Source organism: Bos mutus, chromosome 27 (genome assembly GCF_027580195.1).
Source record: "Bos mutus isolate GX-2022 chromosome 27, NWIPB_WYAK_1.1, whole genome shotgun sequence".
In the NCBI taxonomy this organism is placed as follows: domain Eukaryota; kingdom Metazoa; phylum Chordata; class Mammalia; order Artiodactyla; family Bovidae; genus Bos; species Bos mutus.
In genome coordinates this window covers 38,674,591-38,694,486 of record NC_091643.1, presented here as the reverse complement: position 1 = coordinate 38,694,486, position 19,896 = coordinate 38,674,591, and the positions used below count along the sequence as shown (strand labels likewise).

At 43.1% G+C, this 19,896-nt stretch overlaps 2 protein-coding genes across 6 annotated transcripts in view; one reads left to right on the top strand and one right to left on the bottom strand.

Moving 5' to 3' along the window:
- Positions 1-19,896, top strand: part of MCPH1 (microcephalin 1) — a 232,036-nt gene that overhangs the window by 108,027 nt on the left and 104,113 nt on the right. The gene's annotated exons all lie outside the window — the stretch shown is intronic.
- ANGPT2 (angiopoietin 2) overlaps positions 1-19,896 on the bottom strand; it is a 57,561-nt gene that overhangs the window by 7,309 nt on the left and 30,356 nt on the right. The window contains exons 2-7 of the mRNA XM_005886927.3: positions 19,620-19,775; positions 16,092-16,213; positions 9,752-9,984; positions 7,519-7,646; positions 1,868-1,969; positions 935-1,101 (exon numbers count right to left, since the gene is read on the bottom strand). Coding sequence (XP_005886989.1) covers positions 935-1,101; positions 1,868-1,969; positions 7,519-7,646; positions 9,752-9,984; positions 16,092-16,213; positions 19,620-19,775 — 908 coding nt within the window. The remainder of the gene's footprint in view (positions 1-934; positions 1,102-1,867; positions 1,970-7,518; positions 7,647-9,751; positions 9,985-16,091; positions 16,214-19,619; positions 19,776-19,896) is intronic.

Here is a 19,896-nt window from a genome sequence, read left to right as displayed (position 1 = left end):
TCTAGCGCCAAAGAGCCAATTCCCACTCAGAACTGTCCGTGCTTTTCTTGGAACATTCGAGATTAGCTCCGCCAAGTAGGTGGGAGGACGCAAATACTGAGGCTGTGCTGCGAACCAGCCCATCTTCCTGCAGCCCAGGGCAGAGGACCCAGCTGCCCAACCACCCAGCTAGTCATGCCTCTCTTGAGCTTGGAGCTCATCCTGAGTTTGGGATGGAATGCAGCAACTGAATGTGGTTGAACTTCACAAAGATAAATTTAAGTTTTAAAACCTTCTGGAAGGAAACAGCATACTCATTATATCTGTTAGGCTTCCCCGTGGCTCAGATGGTAAAGAATCTGCCTGCCAAATGCAGGAGACCCGAGTTCAGTTCCTGAATTGGGAAGATCTCCTGGAGAAGGAAATGGCTACTCATTCCGGTATCCTAGCCTGGAGAATTCCATGGACAGAGGAGCCTGGTGGGCTACAGTCCATGGGGTCGCAAAGAGTCAGACACAACTGAGCAATACACATACATCTGCTGTGTTATTGGCATGGTATCTTATAAGGACACAACATTCATTTATTCTGCAAATAATTACCTGCCAGGCAGGGTTCATCTGTGCTCTGAGGCTACAGAGCAGACACAACAGGCACAATTCTGTCTCTTAAAGCTCCCCTTGTATCATTAGAATTAGAATGTTAAAACTAGAGACACTTGCCTAAGGGCAGCAAAGAACTCTGAGAGCCAAGCTGCTTTTCCCCATTAAGGGAGCTTGGTGATGGACAGGGAGGCCTGGCATGCTGCGATTCATGGGGTCGCAAAGAGTCGGACACGGCTGAGCGGCTGATCTGATCTGATCTGATCTGAGTCATTCAGATTCTGGTTAATACAGTGGGGTTCTGACTTCCGGCAAGTCTTTTAACTCGTTTCAGTGACATGTAATTTCCTCACCTGTAGTTGAGTTCTTCATTCGAGAGATAGAAGTGGTCGTACAGCGAGTAAGCCTCATTCCCTTCCCAGTCTCTTAGGTGTATTTTCAGCACATAGCGTTTCTGACCCGTCACCTGCGAAACAAACTCATTTCCCAGCCAGTGTTCACCCGAAGGGTTCCCGAATCCCTGAAATTCAAGTTGAAAAGTTCACTTACTTCACTTTTTTATTTTTTTCCCCTTCACATATTTGAAATCAGTAGTCCATCAACTGAACGTGGAACAAGCATCAAACATTCAGCAGAAATTCCTTCCTGTGCTGTGAAACTTTGGGACCTTCCATATAAGGTTTTTAAAAAATCAGTTTTAAGAAGCTAAGCGGTTACCAGAAGGAGATTGGTATTGGAATAATTAGAAGGACTTGGAGAACCCCCAGTAGAAACATTATCCTAGGGGCCTCCCTGCTGGTCCAGGGCTTGAGGCTTCACTTTCCAGTGCAAGGGGTCTGGGTTCAGTCCCTGGTGGGGGAGCTCAGATCCTGCATGCCTGCTGGCCAAAAGCCAAAAAATAAAACAGAATCAGTGTTGTAACAAACTCAATAAAGACTTTTAAAAAAATGGTCCACATCAAAAAAATCTTAAGAAAGAAGCATCATCATAAACACCTTAGTTTGCAGAGGTGTGAAATGCTGTGAAGCAGTCTACCCCTAGAAATGCTGAGCCCACTAGCTTTCGCATGCCTTTGTTTTGATATTTCGTTTACGTTACACCGACTGGACCATTCTTTAACGTGGTGACAGAAGCACCAGTTAGAAAGATCCTTTTGGTTTCAAGACAAAAAAAAAATGATCAAAAGTCATGGGTTAGTTTTCGATTTGTGGTGGAAGTCCTGCACATTCTCAAAGTTAGTTTTTGCAAGGAAAATTATTTTCAGATGGTTTAAAGAATATCCATACCACTTTATATTCTTTCCAAGTCCTCTGAAAATCAACACTGCCGTCTTCACGTCGCTGAATAACTGTCCACCCACCTCCACCCGTTTCCATGTCACAGTAAGCCTGCAACGGGAACGCACAGTTACTGCCTGGGAAACGTCCGGACTTGGGTCCTCGTCTTACATAACAGAAACGAGATGAACAGAGATACTTAGAATACAGCCAGAGCTGATGGGGTTCTCTGGGGTAAATCTCTGTGGTCTTCCAAGAGGCAAAGGATTTTAGGGAAATTGAAAACCATGAATTTAAAAAAGTAAACAGTAACATAACACGACGTGTGGATGAAAATAGGACCTTGTCATCATCTGTTCTAGGCAGAGCCCCACCCCGACAGCTGACCCAGAGATCCGCGCTCCTTAGCGCTTTGTGGGGAACGGGGCATGTTGGCTGATTGGCCCCAAGTCTCTCATCTCCGGCCTGCAGAGATCCATTGCTTCATGTCCACATCCCTGAAAACCTTTATGATGGTTGCCAGTCCCAATCAACTCTCCAAAGAGTTGTGTAAAAGGGAGACTCTTGGATTGCAGAGCTTCTAAGACTGCTGTGATGCCGTGGAGCTGTTAGGCTTCCTCTGAGTGTGGGATCAAAGTCAGCTTCCATGGTTCACCCCTCAGAAGGAGGGACCGGAGGCTTTGTGTGCGAACCGAGCGGGGCCTGGTGGTTCCACCCCACAGATCCCCGACCTCACGCTTCTCTCTACCTTGCTCACGGCCCCTGGTGTTTCTCTTCCCTACTCTTTTGATTTCTGCTTTTAAATGGGCTTGGTGGGTTTAAACTTTGCTCAGGACATGGGATTTCTTCTTGATCTAAGAGCATCCATGCTTAATTTCAGCTCAGCTGGAATTTTATTATGAAATTAAAAACCCCTGAAAATAAGATTACACAGATAGTTTTAAATAATGAGATTACAGTAGAATGAAGACGTTTTCCAAAAAGTTAAGATAAATGTCCCTACAGCCTCCAAGGTAGTAAATATGAAAGTTAAGGTTCAAAACCAATGAGAAGTGTTCTTTCTTTGTTGTCCTCCATGGTCTTTGGGGATACTTTTGGAGGTGGTTTTGGCAGAGTAAGTTTAAATGTGAACCATACTGCTTCTTGAGCTGAAATCTAGGGACTAGGGGCTAACGGTGCACCCAGAGTGCACCCAGGCCTGCCCCTTCACTGGGCGCACTTGTCTGCCAGCCTGTTCTGAGCCAGCCGAGAGCAGCAGCTGGAGCCCAGCGCCAGATCGCCCGTCCCCCTCTCTCTGCCACCTTTCCAGGCTCTCCCCAGCACCGTCACTCGGTCCATGTTGCCTTCCTGGTGATCCTTATGTTTGGAAACGTGTGTTCCATGAAAGAAAATTGTGTTTATCAGGAATGAAATGAATTCGCCATTTAAATTAATCAGTCATATGAAGTTGATCTGCTTAAGATAACCCCTTATGGCTCTGAATTGACATTATTATTATCATTATCATTGCTCTGCATCACTCCATTCCAAGCACCAGGCTGGGTTCTTTGTATGTATTATCTGTGATCTCATGGCAACTTTGCTGTGCTACTCTTAATTCTACATTTTCGAAAGGAGAAAAGATTTGGTGAAGTCAGGTTAAGTTGATCAGAGTCATTCAGCTATTAAGTGTTGGCATATAGGATTTGAATAAGGTCTCTTTAATTCCTGATTCTGTGATGTGTTTTCTACTCCCTCATGCTTTCCAGATGGGCTTCCCTGGTGGCTCAGACAGTAGTCTGCCTGCGGTGCAGGAGACCCAACTTCAATCCTTGGTCTGGAAGATCCCCTGGAGAAGGAAATGGCTACGGTGACAAAGAGTGGGACACAACTGAGTGACTCACACACATGCTTCCAAACACAGGGAAGCTTGGCTCTTTTGTTAATAGGCCAGAAGTCCCTCCACCCAGCTCCATACTGAAGTCAGTTCATGAATAATCCTGCCTCTCACTTGCCTCTGGTCCATGAGATGGTCAGTACCGCTGACTTCTGTCAACATGTCTTTTAAAAGACCCTTCTAGTAAATTAGCGGAATAAGCTCCATTGGTCTGAGCAGTCACATGCACACACTTGGACTCTCCTACCCTAAAAGGTGTGCCGGGGGTGAAGGGCCTGCACGCTGTTCTCAGTGAGCCTGTCCTCGTTCCACGACATTCACTTCTTCAGTGTCAAAATTGCCCTGATGAGTTACTGATATTTAAATCGGAGAACGACTCCATCTTGTTATGGAAATCAGTCAAGACCAAGGTCTGGGGTCTGAGCCATACTATCCTCTAACCCCATTAGAAACAATGATAGGATCGTGAGAACATATTTTAATATTTGTCCAGCTTGAGGGGAAGAAAAAAACCCAGCATTTATAAAAGCTGAAGCATTATGGCTAGTTGGCTCATGCTGCTTCCAGAGGAAGATCGTGCTCCAGTGGAGCTCTCCATGTAGCCAGGAGGTACTGATGAAAATGATGGAGCAGATTGCATCAGGGTCAGAAAAGCAGAAGTCCTCAGATAATGCCCCAGACCTCCCTGCTCCAATTACAGCAGACCGAGGGCGGTCAGTGCTTCTAATTAGCACGCCACAGCATGGTCCACGGGCCTGGTATCTTGCTCTCAAGTTTGATGTCTTTGAGCAAATAACGCTCAATTTAAATGTCATGCTTCAACTCTGAGGCCATGGTGAATGAGTGATTAAACAGCAAACGGAAAAATGTTAGGAGTCAGGTATCCTGTGAAATTTAGGGAAGGAAACCACTGTGTCTCTTAACTAGCAAAAACAACAATGCTTCTGATAAATGCCACCGTGCAATGTCTATCTTGTACAAAAATCTAAAGAATTCTTTAAAAATCTAGTTGAAATATTTAAGCCTCTTTGGGAAAGATCTGCCAAGAGAGCTGTTGAGCATCCTTTTCTTGAATTAGAAGATTCAGGGTGAGCCTAAGTGTCCCGCCCTGCGGGGAAGTTGTCCATGGCCCTTTGTTATTGCTGTTTAGTCGCCACTGCTGCTGCTGCTAAGTCGCTTCAGTCGTGTCCGACTCTGTGCGACCCCATAGATGGCAGCCCACCAGGCCCCGCCATCCCTGGGATTCTCCAGGCAAGAACACTAGAGTGGGTTGCCATTTCCTCCTCCAGTGCATGAAAGTGAAAAGTGAAAGTGAAGTCGCTCAGTCGTGTCTGACTCTTAGCAACCCCATGGACTGCAGCCTACCAGGCTCCTCTGTCCTTGGGACTTCCCAGGCAAGAATACTAGAGTGGGTGGCCATTTCCTTTTCCAGGGGATCTTCCTGACCCAGAGATCGAACCCAGGTCTCCTGCATTGCAGGCGGATTCTTTACCACTGAGCCACCAGGGAAGGCCCTCGTGGCTCTTGGGGGCAGCCAGAACAGTCACGCTTCCCGTACATCGACTGGATGGCGGGCACCGAACCCTGTCCTCCGTGGTCACCTCCAGCGTCACCCTGAAACTGCTCTGTGAGACAGGGGAGCCCGCAGCACGTCGCAGATGAGGGAGCAGAGGCTGCAGGCAGGGCAGTGACTTGCCGAGAGGCACACGCTGGCAGAGTCAGAGTTTAGGCCCAAGTCTATCAGACTTTCTCAGGTTGTGAATCATGGAGTCTGAAGTCTGGAGGGGAATCCAGAGGTAACTTAATCTGGACCATATATCTTAGAGATGAAAAAATGGGGGTTTCAAAGATTGTTGTTCCCTGCTGTTCAGTGAGTTGTTTTTACCGCATGTATGTAAAAGGGCGTGTAAATGCTAACGCTTCCAGCCATGGTCTGAGACTCCATCACCCCAGAGCCATATATCATCCTCTTCCAGCACCGAGGCTGTTGGGCTGGTAGAGCCACTGGGGCAGGGGCACGAAGTAAGGCAGGAAGCGTTACGCCACAGGAGGGCGGCGCTGGTCCCTTTGGTCTGTTTGGGGTCATTCCACTTCATTCCCCATCCCTTCCTCCTCCTGTCACTCCTGTCCCGCCGTCCCCCTGCCTCCAGACCAAGGGCAGACCAACAGCTGGTGACAGACAATAGTGTATAAGAAGTTGGCCTGAAAACCAGAGAGCAAAGGGGACTCAAAGGCTTGGTACAGAGTCTGCTCATCACTTTTTCATCGGCAACAGACTGTTCAGGTTTGGGTTTTTTTTTCCTCCCCCTAATGCACTACTTCTAGGGTGCTAGGACATTAACTGGCTTTCAAGGTTGACTTAGAACACCATGAATAATTTAGATTTCTTTGGAAAGTATTATTCAAGGTAAATCGACTGTTTATCTTTTCCGTTCATAATCAAGCATATGTTACTGTTTCAAATTCCATGTCTTTATAACCTTAATGTTTGTATTTTTTATAAAGTGTTTTTCTCTATCACCATGTTAAATACTGAGGATAATCCTGAGTTCAAAAGGCTAATACTTTCAGGAACCTCTAACATTTTCATTTTGATGCAGCATTGAGTGCATTTTCCGTAAGTGTTTCCGTTCATTCAGTTTGTAGCTGCTTTTACAGTTAGTTGTAAACATATTTATAGGCATTTAACAAATACAGGCGTCTCACAGTTATATAGTGCTTCACACTGATTCTTGTGTAAGACTGTTTTATCTTATAGAAGCCACACTGAAATATTCCCTGGGGAAGTGTCTCCCCCACTCCCACCCCCACCCACCCCCATCTAAAGCTTAACGTCTCCTGCAGCAAATTCAGGAGCCATGCTCCTGAAAAATTCAGCATAACCAAGAACACTGAGTTAAACTGTACACCTGCTTCTCCTTACGGTAAGTTCTGGTTCTTGGTTCACTTATGCACGTACTTGGGAAGAAAAGCCCATCAGAGGGGGTAAGAACAGCCCACCCAGGGTCCCTAAGCCCCTCTGCAGCACGTCCACAGCCTTCAGGGCTGTGATGCTGTTTGCACAGGTGGTACCAAAGGACTAGCAGGTTAAACTGCCAGCCCCCTAGAATGAACTAAGAGCGGACACCCTCACCGTGCTCCTCAGTCACACACTTGCAACCAGAGGAGAAAAGCCAGTGTCACTTCAGGACGTCCCTGACAAAGCAGTAAAAATGATCAATTTTATTAAGCCTCTACTGCTACAGGTCTGTTTTTTCTATTCCGTTTGATGACATGGAACTGGGTATTCATCACTTCTGCACATCAAAGTGCCTGTGGCTGTCTCAAAGAGAGAAACTGGGACTTTAAGTTGCAAACTGAATGAGCTTTTTTTTTTTAATAAAATACCAACCATTGTTACATGAAATAAGGACTGACGCATAAACTATGGTTATTCAAACTCTCAGATTTTGGAAAACATTTTCTTTACAACTAACAAAGAGAGTCTGACACTTCAAGACAAACAACTGACAGGAGGCATGACCAAGCCAAATGCAAGGGGAACATGAGCAGATTGTCTTATACAGGAGGTAGACGCGCAGAATGAGATAGCTCCTTCTGCATCGTCCATCAGCATCGTCAGTGCTGTGTGCCCCACGGCGGGGCTCCGAGTTACTCATGGTCGGTGTTTCTTGCTTTGCTCTGCATGCCACTGGCATGGTATGAGAACTATGTATGCAGCTGTTCTGCTCCTGAAACCACCTGCTTCAAGCCAGGGGGCTGAAAATGAGAGGCAGCGCCTTACCTTGATCTCCTCCGTGGAGTTAGGGAACGTCAATGTGTAGACACCGCTGGTGGTCAGTCCCGATTTGAATGCCTCCCCGCAGTCTCTGAAGATGATTTGTTCGTCCTTGGCAAGCAAGGAGTATGAGGCTGTTTTTAAAAAATAGGAAAGCTTTTAAGAGGAGTTTGTGAAAAGATAAAAGCTGATTATTTTGAGATGCACTTATTTGTAATTGTATCATATTTGAATTGTTATCGTGAGATGCTAGTTTCTTAAGCCTTTCTGATAAAGTTCTTCTTTCAGCCTGTTTGGTATTAATTCTCAAAGGTCATTACCAATAATCCATACTTCCTTTTTCTTCCCATCAACTGTATGTAATGCAAGTACTTTGCAATCACCCTTTGTACACTATTATGTGTGAAAAAATCTTTCATCTTGAGTAGAATCAGATAAAGTGATTACAGAAGAATAAAGAACATACCTAAAAACAGTGCTGGCTCTGCAGTGGCTGCACCCACAGCCAGTTCGCCAGTTAGGCTGTGGTCTGGATTGTTTTCTTCTTGTGCATCTGAGGCCAACTATTTAGATAGTAATATTTCTTTAGACCATTGGGTGAAGACTCCAGTATTCTTTGGATTTTTAGCAGCCATCTCATAGTAGCTTGTCTTAAAGTATAATGAAAGTGTTAGTCGCTCAATCGTGTCTGACTCTGCGATCCTATGGACTGTAGTCCGCCATGTGTTAAAGAGGAACCTAAAATTTATTTATCTGTGTCTTTGAAATTCTTCCTTGAAAGTGTAAAACATCTAGGACTATGAAATTCTTTCAAATTTTTTGTTTCACTCTCAACAGACTTCCCAATCCTTTTTTTTTTTTTTTTTTTGCCACATTAAAAAAAAAAAAAAAGTATTTGTGTGCATCTGTTCTTGCAGGTATGTGTTTATCTTCCTTCTAGAGACTGACCAGTGCCCCAGGCTCTGGACCAGGTCAGGCGGGCAGCCCGCTTGGGTGGGGGCTCCATCCACCCGCTGGCCGAGGCACGCGGGCAAACCAAGCTCATCCTGTGGCCCTGTCTCCCTGCTGCTTGTTTTTGCCAAGATCTGAGCTGTGTGGTTTTCCTCTACTTTGGCTCATCAAAGCTAGCACCTCACACTGTCCTGGTCCCGCCAGGCATCAGGTGACTGTCTTTTCCTTTTCTACACATGTGAAAAAATGCAGAATTTTTCAAAATTACAAAGGAGTGTGACTCTCATTGGAAGGCATGCACTGCAGACCCCCCATGTAGCACAGGTCATGCTTGTTTGTCTGCTTCCTGGTTTAAGTAGAAACCTTTTTTAAAGGTCTCTCTTACTGAAGTGGGCATAACTGTATGACTCAAGGGAAATGTGAGAACATACTTCTTACAGAAATGAAGAAATATCTCTACATGAATCGCATGTAAAGTGCATCTGTGTCGAACGAATACGTTTGGAAGGGCTCTATGCAACAGGCCATAGTAAGAGCTAGACCCAGTGTTTGAGAAAAAGCAATCTTAAAATACCACACAGGTTGGGTATCATCTCTCTAGTTAATGATGGAAGATGTATCCCTGCTTCCCTCTAATACGGAAGTTGAAGGATAAAACAGAAATAAGGAAGGAGAGATGCCGTTACGGGTGTGGTGAGATACCGGTTTCTTGGTATACTGGTACTGGCGTTGCTTGGATACCGGTCTTATGTAAGCATTGTCTCATTTAACCTTCACAACAACCCTATGGGCCTAGTATTGTTTTTCTTTCCTAAAAAATAAAAAAAATGTCCACTCTGCTTTAGTGATGGAGAAGGAAATGGCAACCCACTCCAATATTTTTTGCCTAGAGAATCTCCATGGATAGAGGTGTCTGGCGGGCTGCAGTCCATGGGGTCGCAAGGAGTTGGACACGACTGAGCAACTAAGCAAGTGGTTTAGTAACTTGGCCAGCCCTATACACCTGTGTTAGCAATGGAACTAACTAAAAGAAGGCTCTCCGAGCCCAGGAACAAAAGGTTGTTTGAGGTGGTTTGCCTCATAATATTTAATTAGTATAAATATATATTCCCCTTCCCCTCTTTCTCCTTCTTTTTAATTGGTTCCATATTGAGGCCCTATAAAGTATTCATGAGAAATAGTGCCTTTCTTGGAAAATGAAAGGTTTTCTGTTTTTTTCAATGAATTTTTGAAATTTCACCGACTAATGACAAAACGGAGGAAAAACTTATGTGTAAACTTTACTTACGGTTTGATGTTGACATCAGAGTCAGTAAATTATTAACTGTCTCCATCAGATCATGTTGCTGCTTTTGGAGAACTGAATTATTCACCGTGGCCGTCACCAGTTGTTTTTCCAGTTCTTCAATGATGGAATTTTGCTTGGATACTAACACCTGGAGCTGATCTTTCTCTTCTTTGATTGACCGAAGTTGAACTATGTGCTTGTCTTCCATATCTAGAACTTTCTTTTCCAGGAAACTTGTAAAGGGAAATAATTGTTAGTGAAGGGTTTTCTGATCACCATCAAAGCCATGAGCTTGGTAAACATCTAATCAGTTTCATAATCCTTATACAGTCGTTTATATTTATGGAATTTCTGCTTCTGCAGGGCCCTCTGGTAAGATGTCACAGGAGTTTTAAAGTAATCAGATGTTACTGGAGCCGTGAGGAGGCTCTCAAGCGTGCTGAGATCAGACAGAGGACACAGATATGACATAAGCATGAGGAGAAAGTGCCCTGATGAAAATGTAAGGTTCATGACTAGAAATTTCCACATGCACTGTCTGTGAAGACCATGGTTTTTCTCAAGAGGAACGTGGGCATTGAGAAGGTGCCTTGGGGGTACTCTTTCTGCCCCCTTCTGATGCCTATGTCAGAAGCTTTCTCTATCTCCTTTATACTTTAATAAAACTTTATTACACACACACACAAAAAAAGAGAAGGTGCCTTGGTGTTGGGAACTCCTGGGGGTCAGAGCTCTGGGCTGAGAATGTGACCTCTGCACGTGACCCCCCGGTGTTACTCTATCTTTGGGAAAGTCCACCTACAGTCATGAAGTGAAAGTGAAGTCACTCAGTCGTGCCCGACTCTTAGCGACCCTATGGACTGGAGCCTACTAGGCTCCTCCATCCACGGGATTTTCCAGGCAAGAGTACTAGAGTGGGGTGCCATTGCCTTCTCCTCTCTACCTAAAATGAAGGCTTTAGATTAGATGATGATCTCTGAGACCCCTTCTAGTTCAAATAATCTGTGAGTCTATTATTCCTTTTTGGGGGGCAGTAACATTTTCTGAACCTTTAACCTTGGAAACATTACTAAACTAACTAAGGGCCTAACTACCTATTCCAGGTCTTACCTATAAGCATTAATAATCAGTATTAATACTACTTACTATTAAATTCAGTTGCAGCTCTTAAATTTATCACCGTCCAGTTGTCAATTTTTTTCTTTCTCCCAAATCTCTGCCAGTATAATCCAGAGATCAGTCACAACCTGGCCTAAAGATTGAGTCTCAAAATTAAATACAAGCAGGTGCTGAAGAGTGAAGCCCAGCATCAGGCCATTCCAGACCAGACTGGCTGTGAGCAGGACCACGTATCTCTGTGTTTAAAGCTTAAAAGAGTCTCAGACATCAGATCTCAGAGCCATGTTCTACAAATGCACATCTGGCCCCTTTACTTGCTTCTACAGTCAATTTAGATTTAGTGAGTTGTATTATGCTTTTTTTTTAATAAAAGGAAATTAAATAAGTGGGATAAGACATGAGAATAAATTCATAGCAAGAATTTTGCACAGTGCAGCAAATGCCATGGTCAGTGTGGAGGGATGGTGGGCGGGGGAGGGGCGGTGCCATGGGGACGCCTGTGTCACTGACACTCTGCTCGTTAGCATCTCACTTGGATTCCTGATACAGGATGATCTGCTCGATCGTCACCATGGAAGTTGGATGTTGGTACTGTGTAACTTTATATTAATGTAATTCATGGTCTGTTGAGAAATGTGGAGAAATAGCCCTGTTGGCAGAAATATCAAGGCGGAATCATGTTTCTTTTATGTGTTTTTATTGCCTGTCTTCAGAAGGGGACATTATAAATGACAGTGCTTTTCAGAAACAACTGAATCATATATCGGTAATTGTAATTTAATTGAACTGGTGCAAGTAGCCCCTAAATCATTTATTTTTAGAAGGAAAGAAATGATAAGATGAAAAAAGTATAGTAATTTTCAACTTCAGCTCATGGTTATTTTCAGGAAGATGTTGATGCTATTAAGTACTTTGACTTCACTGGAAAAAAATTAAATACTTCACGTTCCATGAAGAAAGCAATCACACTTTGAGAGAACTATTGAAGATAATTTAAAATACGGTTTTTCAAATGTGCAACACAGTCACATATTTTTGTAATGATGAAATCTTAGGCTAGTCCACATCTTAGGCTAACCTCAAATTTTAAGGTACCTGAAAACACCATGCCAAACTCACTGAACGCTATAAAATCATCAACATGACTTTCTTATTATTAATTTTAAAGTTGTTGATGAAAAGAAACATATTATTGCCATTTCATTTCATATTGTGTCAAAAGAGAACATGCTTCCTGCAGCTGCTAAAAAGGTTATTCTTCTGCAGATGGAGATTCGTTACGTATGGTTTTTGTAAGTCCACTGATAAAAGCTACGTCTTTCGGTATCCTCACTATGGCAGGTCACTCAGAAGCAGTGCTGTGGCTCCAATCTGAGTTAGGTGTGTGCGTTCAGTTGTTTAGTCATGGCTGACTCTTTGCAACCCCATGGACAGTACCTGCCAGGCTCCTCTGTCCATGGAATTTTCCAGACAAGAATACTGGAGTGGGTTGCCACTTCTTTCTCCGGGGGAATCTTCCCAACTCAGGAATTGAACCTGAGTCTCTTGCATCTCCTGCATTGCAGGCAGATTCTTTACCACTGTGCCACCAGTCTGAGTTAGATATTTGCAATTCAGTTGTGGAGCTCTGCTGTTGGAAGTGACTTGGGATTTTATTTATTTATTTTTTTTACAAGTTTGGGAGCCACTTGCTCATTTATTTTTTTTTATTTCTCTTTTTTTTGCCAAGCATTTTAATTATTTAATTTTTTTTAAACTTTACAATATTGTATTGGTTTTGCCAAATATTGAAATGAATCCGCCACAGGTATACATGTGTTCCCCATCCTGAACCCTCCTCCCTCCTCCCTCCCCATACCATCCCTCTGGGTCGTCCCACTGCACCAGCCCCAAGCATCCAGTATCGTGCATCGAACCTGGACTGGCGACTCATTTCATACATGATATTATACATGTTTCAATGTCATTCTTCCAAATCTTCCCACCCTCTCCCTCTCCTACAGAGTCCATAAGACACATCAGTGTCTCTTTTGCTGTCTCATATACAGGGTTATTGTTACCATCTTTCTAAATTCCATATATATGCATTAGTATACTGCATTGGTGTTTTTCTTTCTGGCTTACTTCACTCTGTATAATAGGCTCCAGTTTCATCCACCTCATTAGGACTGATTCAAATGTATTCTTTTTAATGGCTGAGTAATACTCCATTGTGTATATGTACCACTGCTTTCTTATCCATTCATCTGCTGATGGACATCTAGGTTGCTTCCATGTCCTGGCTATTATAAACAGTGCTGTGATGAACATTGGGGTACACGTGTCTCTTTCCCTTCTGGTTTCCTCAGTGTGTATGCCCAGCAGTGGGATTGCTGGATCATAAGGCAGTTCTATTTCCAGTTTTTTAAGGAATCTCCATACTGTTCTCCATAGTGGCTGTACTAGTTTGCATTCCCACCAACAGTGTAAGAGGGTTCCCTTTTCTCCACACCCTCTCCAGCATTTATTGCTTGTAGACTTTTGGATCGCAGCCATTCTGACTGGTGTGAAATGGTACCTCATAGTGGTTTTGATTTGCATTTCTCTGATAATGAGTGATGCTGAGCATCTTTTCATGTGTTTGTTAGCCATCTGTATGTCTTCTTTGTAGAAATGTCTGTTTAGTTCTTTGGCCCATTTTTTGATTGGGTCATTTATTTTTCTGGAATTGAGCTGTAGGAGTTGCTTGTATATTTTTGAGATTAGTTGTTTGTCACTTGCTTCATTTGCTATTATTTTCTCCCATTCTGAAGGCTGTCTTTTCACCTTGCTAATAGTTTCCTTTGTTGTGCAGAAAATTTTAGTTTGTTAGGGATGTTTGTTCAGCAGAGTGGTTTTATGGAGAAAATGTTGTGGTGTTTGAAAATAACTTGTAAATAGGGGCTTCCCTGGTGACTCAGATGGTAAAAATAACTCATGAAAAATGGATTGAAATTATTGGAAAAGCACACTACTGGTCAAATGTCAGTTAACCAGGGGAAAACTGTAGGATTAAGAGGGGAGGGAGGAATGTGAAGGATCATTTAAGCAAGAATTATCAGAAAACAGAGCAGCTTCCTGTGTGGTTGGAGTCACTATTTTATACATTGTAAAGCTTTAACATACGAAAGAATTTTGTCAAATTATGGATGATTAAAAAATGTAGTGAAGGTTGTTGATTGCATTTCACAGCAGTTCAGGCTGCGTTTCACAGCAATTCAGGCTGAAAAAAAAATTGCATATTGTGATAAGTGAAAATATTAAGCAGTGTGTCTGAATTGAGAATTAGATGCATACTTTTCTAGACAAATGGCAATGCCATTTGACAACTATTTATAAAGTTGTTGTCTGGGTAACATAACTGACACGTGTAAGTGATCATCTTAGCGCCATAGCATACTAACTCAGAAAGTAAAGCGGGAACCACATCCAGCACCAGAGTGTCCCAGCATTACTGCACCCCATGCAGGGGAACACTAAATAAGCCATGTTAACAACAGGAAACGAGAGACTCTTAACATATCTCAATTATTGGACTCAGACTTTTATATTACTTTTCATAAGAGATAAATGTGAAACATTAAAATATTTAGAATAAAAATCTACTTGGTACAGATGGATGGATAAAGATGTGGTACATATATACAATGAAATACTATTCAGCGACAAAAAAGAACAGAATTTGAGTCCGTTCTAGTGAGGTGGGTGACCCCAAGCCTGTTATAGAGTGGAGTAAGTCAGAAAGAGAAAAGTATCATGTATTAATGCTTATTGATGGAATATCTAGAAATGAAGAAGTGGAGACTCAGAGAATGGACTGCGGGGGCACAGTGGGGAAAGGGGAGAGTGGGGCGGACGGAGAGAGTGGCACTGACATGTGCGTGCACTGTCATACGTGAGCTCAGTGGCTAGCAAGAAGCTGCTGTGCGTTATAACACAGGGAGCCCAGCCCGCTGCCCTGTGATGACTGAGACAGGTGGGCTGGCGGGAGGGGAGGGAGGTGATCCGTGTATAATTATGGCTGATGTGTGGCGTTATATGGCAGAAACTGATACAACACTGTAAAACAATGTTCACCCAATTAAAAGTTTAAAAAAAAAAATCGACTTGCTTTTCAAAACTTTCAATGAATTCAGTCTGTTACCCACGGCACAGAATTCTTTCAGTTTAGTTCTCAATTAAAGGAAAGAATGATTGTAAGACAGTTAAGTCTTATTTTTGGCTATGATGAAGAATTACTTAGTTGCGTTAACAGTGTGATGCGTGTCCTGATTAGAAACAAGGAAATACGCACACCCGGAATGTGAACGCAATACCCTCCTATGTCCCCACCTGAGTGAGCCTACAAAAACAGTCCCCACTGGTCACCCATAATCTTGGTTTTTGTATCAGTTTTTTTTGAGAGCTTTTAACATTTTATTTTAGATATTAACATAACTGTATTTAATATTAACTTTTGTTTTTAGAAGGCAATGGCGACCCACTCCAGTACTCTTGCCTGGAATATCCCATGGGCGGAGGAGCTTGGTGGGCTGCAGTCCATGGGATTGCTAAGAGTCAGACACGACTGAGCGACTTCACTTTCACTTGTCACTTTCATGCATTGGAGAAGGAAGTGGCAACCCACTCCAGTGTTCTTGCCTGGAGAATCCCAGGGATGGGGGAGCCTGGTGGGCCACCATCTGTGGGGTCGCACAGAGTCGGACACGACTGAAGTGACTTAGCAGCAGCAGTGGCAGCAGCATGCTTTAAAAATAAACGTTGCATCATGAAATGTGTGTTGGTTTACAATAAGGTGTAGTTTTCCTGCTGTAGACCATTTTGCATTGAAATAAACTAAGTTCTCAGAGGCAAAGAACTTGTTAATATCAAAATGCCTCAGTAGTAGTTTTCCGTGGATTGATGTAAAATCCTGAGGTAAAATTTGGAGGATTCATGTAAGAGGATCTTTAAGAGGCCCAGAGTGTTAAAAAAAACAAAACAAAACAAAGTCAAGGACTATTTTAGAAGGTGATACCATTTTGATGTTTTTCTCCAAACCCTCTCCCTACGTTCTCGTCAACTCCTGATCCTTGCACTGTACAGTAAGAAATTCGGCATTTTGAAAGCCATGCTTATTTATAGTTAATAATCACTTGAAATAGGCTTTCATATCTAGAAAATGTATGATTCTGGGTTATACGTCTCTTTATATTTTTATTACCTGTTCTTATCTTGCAGTTTGCTTATTTCACTGGTCTGATCCAAAATCTGTTTTTCCAATTTGTTTGTAGAAAGAGAGTGTTCTAGAAGCTGAAGTTCAAGTCTTGTTGTCTGATTTAATACCTAAATGTAACAAAATAAAATTCCTACTTAGTATTTTTTTAAATTAGATACAAAGTCATCTAAATTATAGGAAAAAATAAAATATTACTTATTTACCCAAGTATCTTATTTTGACATATTTTTTCATTTTCAGAAAAGGTTTGTTGTGCTGGAATACTTCAAAATGTGCTAAACATTTTCTTTTTGCCATGTTATTTTGGAAAGGATTTAATAGTTCTGGACAGTGGTGTTTGTGTCAAATAATATAATGTTCATTTTCTTGCTCTGCCGTGTTTTGTCATTTCACACAGTGGAATAATCAGGAGCATAAAATGGTCATATTTAATATATCAGAAATAGTTGATAAATGAAAAGAGGCATTTCCTTTCCTCGAGACAAATGTTGCCCCCACATCTCTGTGTCAGTGGACAGTGTTTAGAACCACCTACTTCCATTCTGTAAGAGCACAGCTCACTTTTAGCCTAGCATTTCCTTATTTGTATTCACTTGTTTAGTCTCCCCCCCCCCCTTTCCTTTTCCATGTCTCTTTTTCCTATTTTAAAAGTCATGTCAGCCCATCAGGAAACGAGAGCATCAGTATGGAGCAGGAGCTGGGTCTCGCTCTGTGGGCCTTTCTGACACACACCACGTGCGGTATCGCTGTTCCATTGTGTTCCGACAACTTCAAGAATGAATTCTTTCGCCTTTGGCTGCATTTTAGCAGGAAGAGTGTGGTGACTCATGTCCTCTGTGTCATGGTTACTCAGGATGTGACGTCATGTGTTAAGTGTCAGGCAGAATTGTTGGCCGGAATGAGGGTCCTTGAAAGAAGCATTGTTTGCTCGGGGTCTGTGTCATTCATGAACGCCTTGGCATGGCCCCATCACATGGGTTTAGGGACAGCCTGGTCTTCAAAGCTGGATGCCTTCCTGCCATGACCAGTCCTTTGTGCATGAGTAAAGACCCTGGCCAGCCCCAGGGTGTGATTGGATACTAACACCCGGAATATAGATGAGGCCTACATCTTCTGTGGGCCCCAACAATGTGCATTGGTTATTGAGAGAAGGAACTAGAAACTCGTCTTTGATTTTGCTCCTAGAGTTCAGGAGGGGAGGGGCAACCGATGGGTCCTGACCGATCCAGGACCAATTCGATGTTTTCCCATCACTTTTCCGAAGGCCTCCAGCTGCAGGTGACTCTCAATTACCCAGGTCACGTGGTTGTCTATTGGGTCTAAGATCTCAGGCCTCCAGCCTTCCCTCCCAGTCTGGTTTAATAGTCTCTCACACTGACAGGCTGGAAGAATCTTCTAATCAGAACCTTTCGTGTTTGAATTTAACCAGCTTCACACAGTCACTGCCCACCAGATACCCGAGTAAGTTGATGTATAATTTGGTCCCTCGATGTCTTTGATTAGTCTCAGCATCTTACTGTGTTTAGTCGGATATTAGAGGCCATTTGCTTTCCAGCCATCTTCCTATTTTCCTGTTTTCTACTTAGTTTTGCAATAGATTTTTTTAAAAAATCATGTGACTCAACAAAATCTCATTAAATGCTAGTGAGTCTAACTTACAGAGGACGGCCAAGGTTTCCATTATTGCTTTGTATCTGATGCTTTTTTCTTACTCTGACCTGAAACATAAGCAGCGTTATATTCGGGTCTTCTTGGCTGTGCGTGGGTTTCTCTGGTTGAGACGAGCGGCTCCTCGTCACTCTGTGTGGACTTCTTCCTACTGTGGCTTTTCTTGTTGCGGGTGGAGCACAGGCTGCAGGCGTGCAGTCTCTGGTGGCTGCAGCATGTGGGCATGCAGAGTCTTACCTTCCCCGACCAGGAATTGAACTTGGCCCCTGCATTGGCAGGCAGATTCTTACTCACTGCGCCACCAGGGAAGCTGCAGGACTGTTTCTGAAGGGCTTGATTGCTCATCAGTTGTATTCTCAGAAGGTGGGCCTGTGACTCAAATATTACTAATCTATTTGAATAGTTGACCATGGGTATATCTATACATTTACTTTTAGATGTTTCTGTCTTAACTTGTTAGATTTAATTTACCTTTCAGAATTTTGAGTACCTTGTGGTCCGTTGTATAAAATATCTGTATTTTTCCTAAACTATTCTGGTATTGTGGAGATATTTGATAAGCAAAGCACGTCTTATTCTGTACTCAGCTAAGAATCTTGTCTTCTCCTGCCCCTCCCTTGCTGTCTCTCTGCTTGTCCAGCGGTTCTCGGGGCAGCGATGGGAGAACGTCAGTGCCCTTCTCAATGTGAGCTGCCTCGATTGGAAGGCTTATGGTTTCTCTTCTCCCTTATCACCTCCTGGCTGATGCTGGGCATGTCTTGGTTCTTTAGCTTAAGTAGCACATGAATCATAAGATTATACAGGAATAATATGTCATGGGAACCGTTTTCAGTTAAATCTACTTTTTTTTTTTTGAGCATTACTTATAACTCGTGGTAGAAAGATACTCCTCATAAGCCTATAAAGAAGTCAGGATTAGAACCCAGCAGGCCGTCTTACCGGTGGTGAATCTTGAACTGGGAGCTTCTCCATAGGTCCCCCAACAGCACTGTTTGCCCACCGGGACTCTTTCTTTTGGGTCACCTGTGGTGGGCCATCCAGCATGGCTCCAGACGAATGTCATTCTATTGTTTTGCTGTTATTCTGATATTTTTATAGTTCATATTCTTCTTTCCTACCATTAATTGACAGCTCATAGAACCTTAAAGCTCACAGGGAACTGGCCAGCTCTCCCGTTCCGAGTCACCACCTCAGAGGCCTGCGGAAAGCTGATGCCTCGCTCTAATTCATTCATCAGGTTAGTCATGGAGCTCAGGTCTTTGGGCTGAAAGCTAAGCCATCTCCGTGCCTCAGCTGCTGCTTCCTACTCTTCCCTTTGCTTCTTTCTCTTCCCTTTGCTTCTTTCTCTTCCCGTTGCTTCTTTCTCTATAAACTCACACCACAAAATGTATAAACTCACACCACAGATTGTTTTGGCTGTTCTATGAGACTTAGGTTTCACCTTAACTCAAGAGTTAGGGTTAAGAACAAAGGTTGTAGCACTCTGCCCCTGCTCTTCATGCCTCAAGTACACAAAAATGTCAAGGGCTCAGAACTGAAAAGTTCGTCTAGAGTCCAGAAAACACCAATAAGACAAGGGAGCACTTATCTTGTAGCAAGTCTGAATAATGTGAAACTGGTCTGAATGTCCTCAGTAGAATAAATGTAATTTAATGTCAGTATTAAAAATATATATTTCCTGATTTTAATTTCTATCTAGACACAAATTCTTAACTTCTTATCAAGTCATCCTTTCTTCTGCTTTTCTGGAGCTTTCCCTGCCTCTCCCTCCTGTCACTAGGTAACGATTTTGTGCTAGTTGTCTGTCAGTCTGGGCCACTCTGTGTTCCCTGTTTCCCTACTTACTTGGGCTTCAACATCGGTTAACTTCCGGGTCTGCTCTGCGGTTTGATTGAGCAGGTTGGTCCCTATTTCTATCATCACAGCGGTCTGGTTCTGCACTGCATTCTGTTGTATCTCCACCATCTCTTTCTTCATGTTGTCCTGGATGTAATTCTCAAGCTAGAAAAGAGCAAGCGTCAGAAAGACAGTCATCAGTCAAACGATCAGACATTGTATTCCTAATTCGTTTCCCTGCCTTTTAAAACATCTCTTGGACGACGTGTACTTTGCTCTGATATGG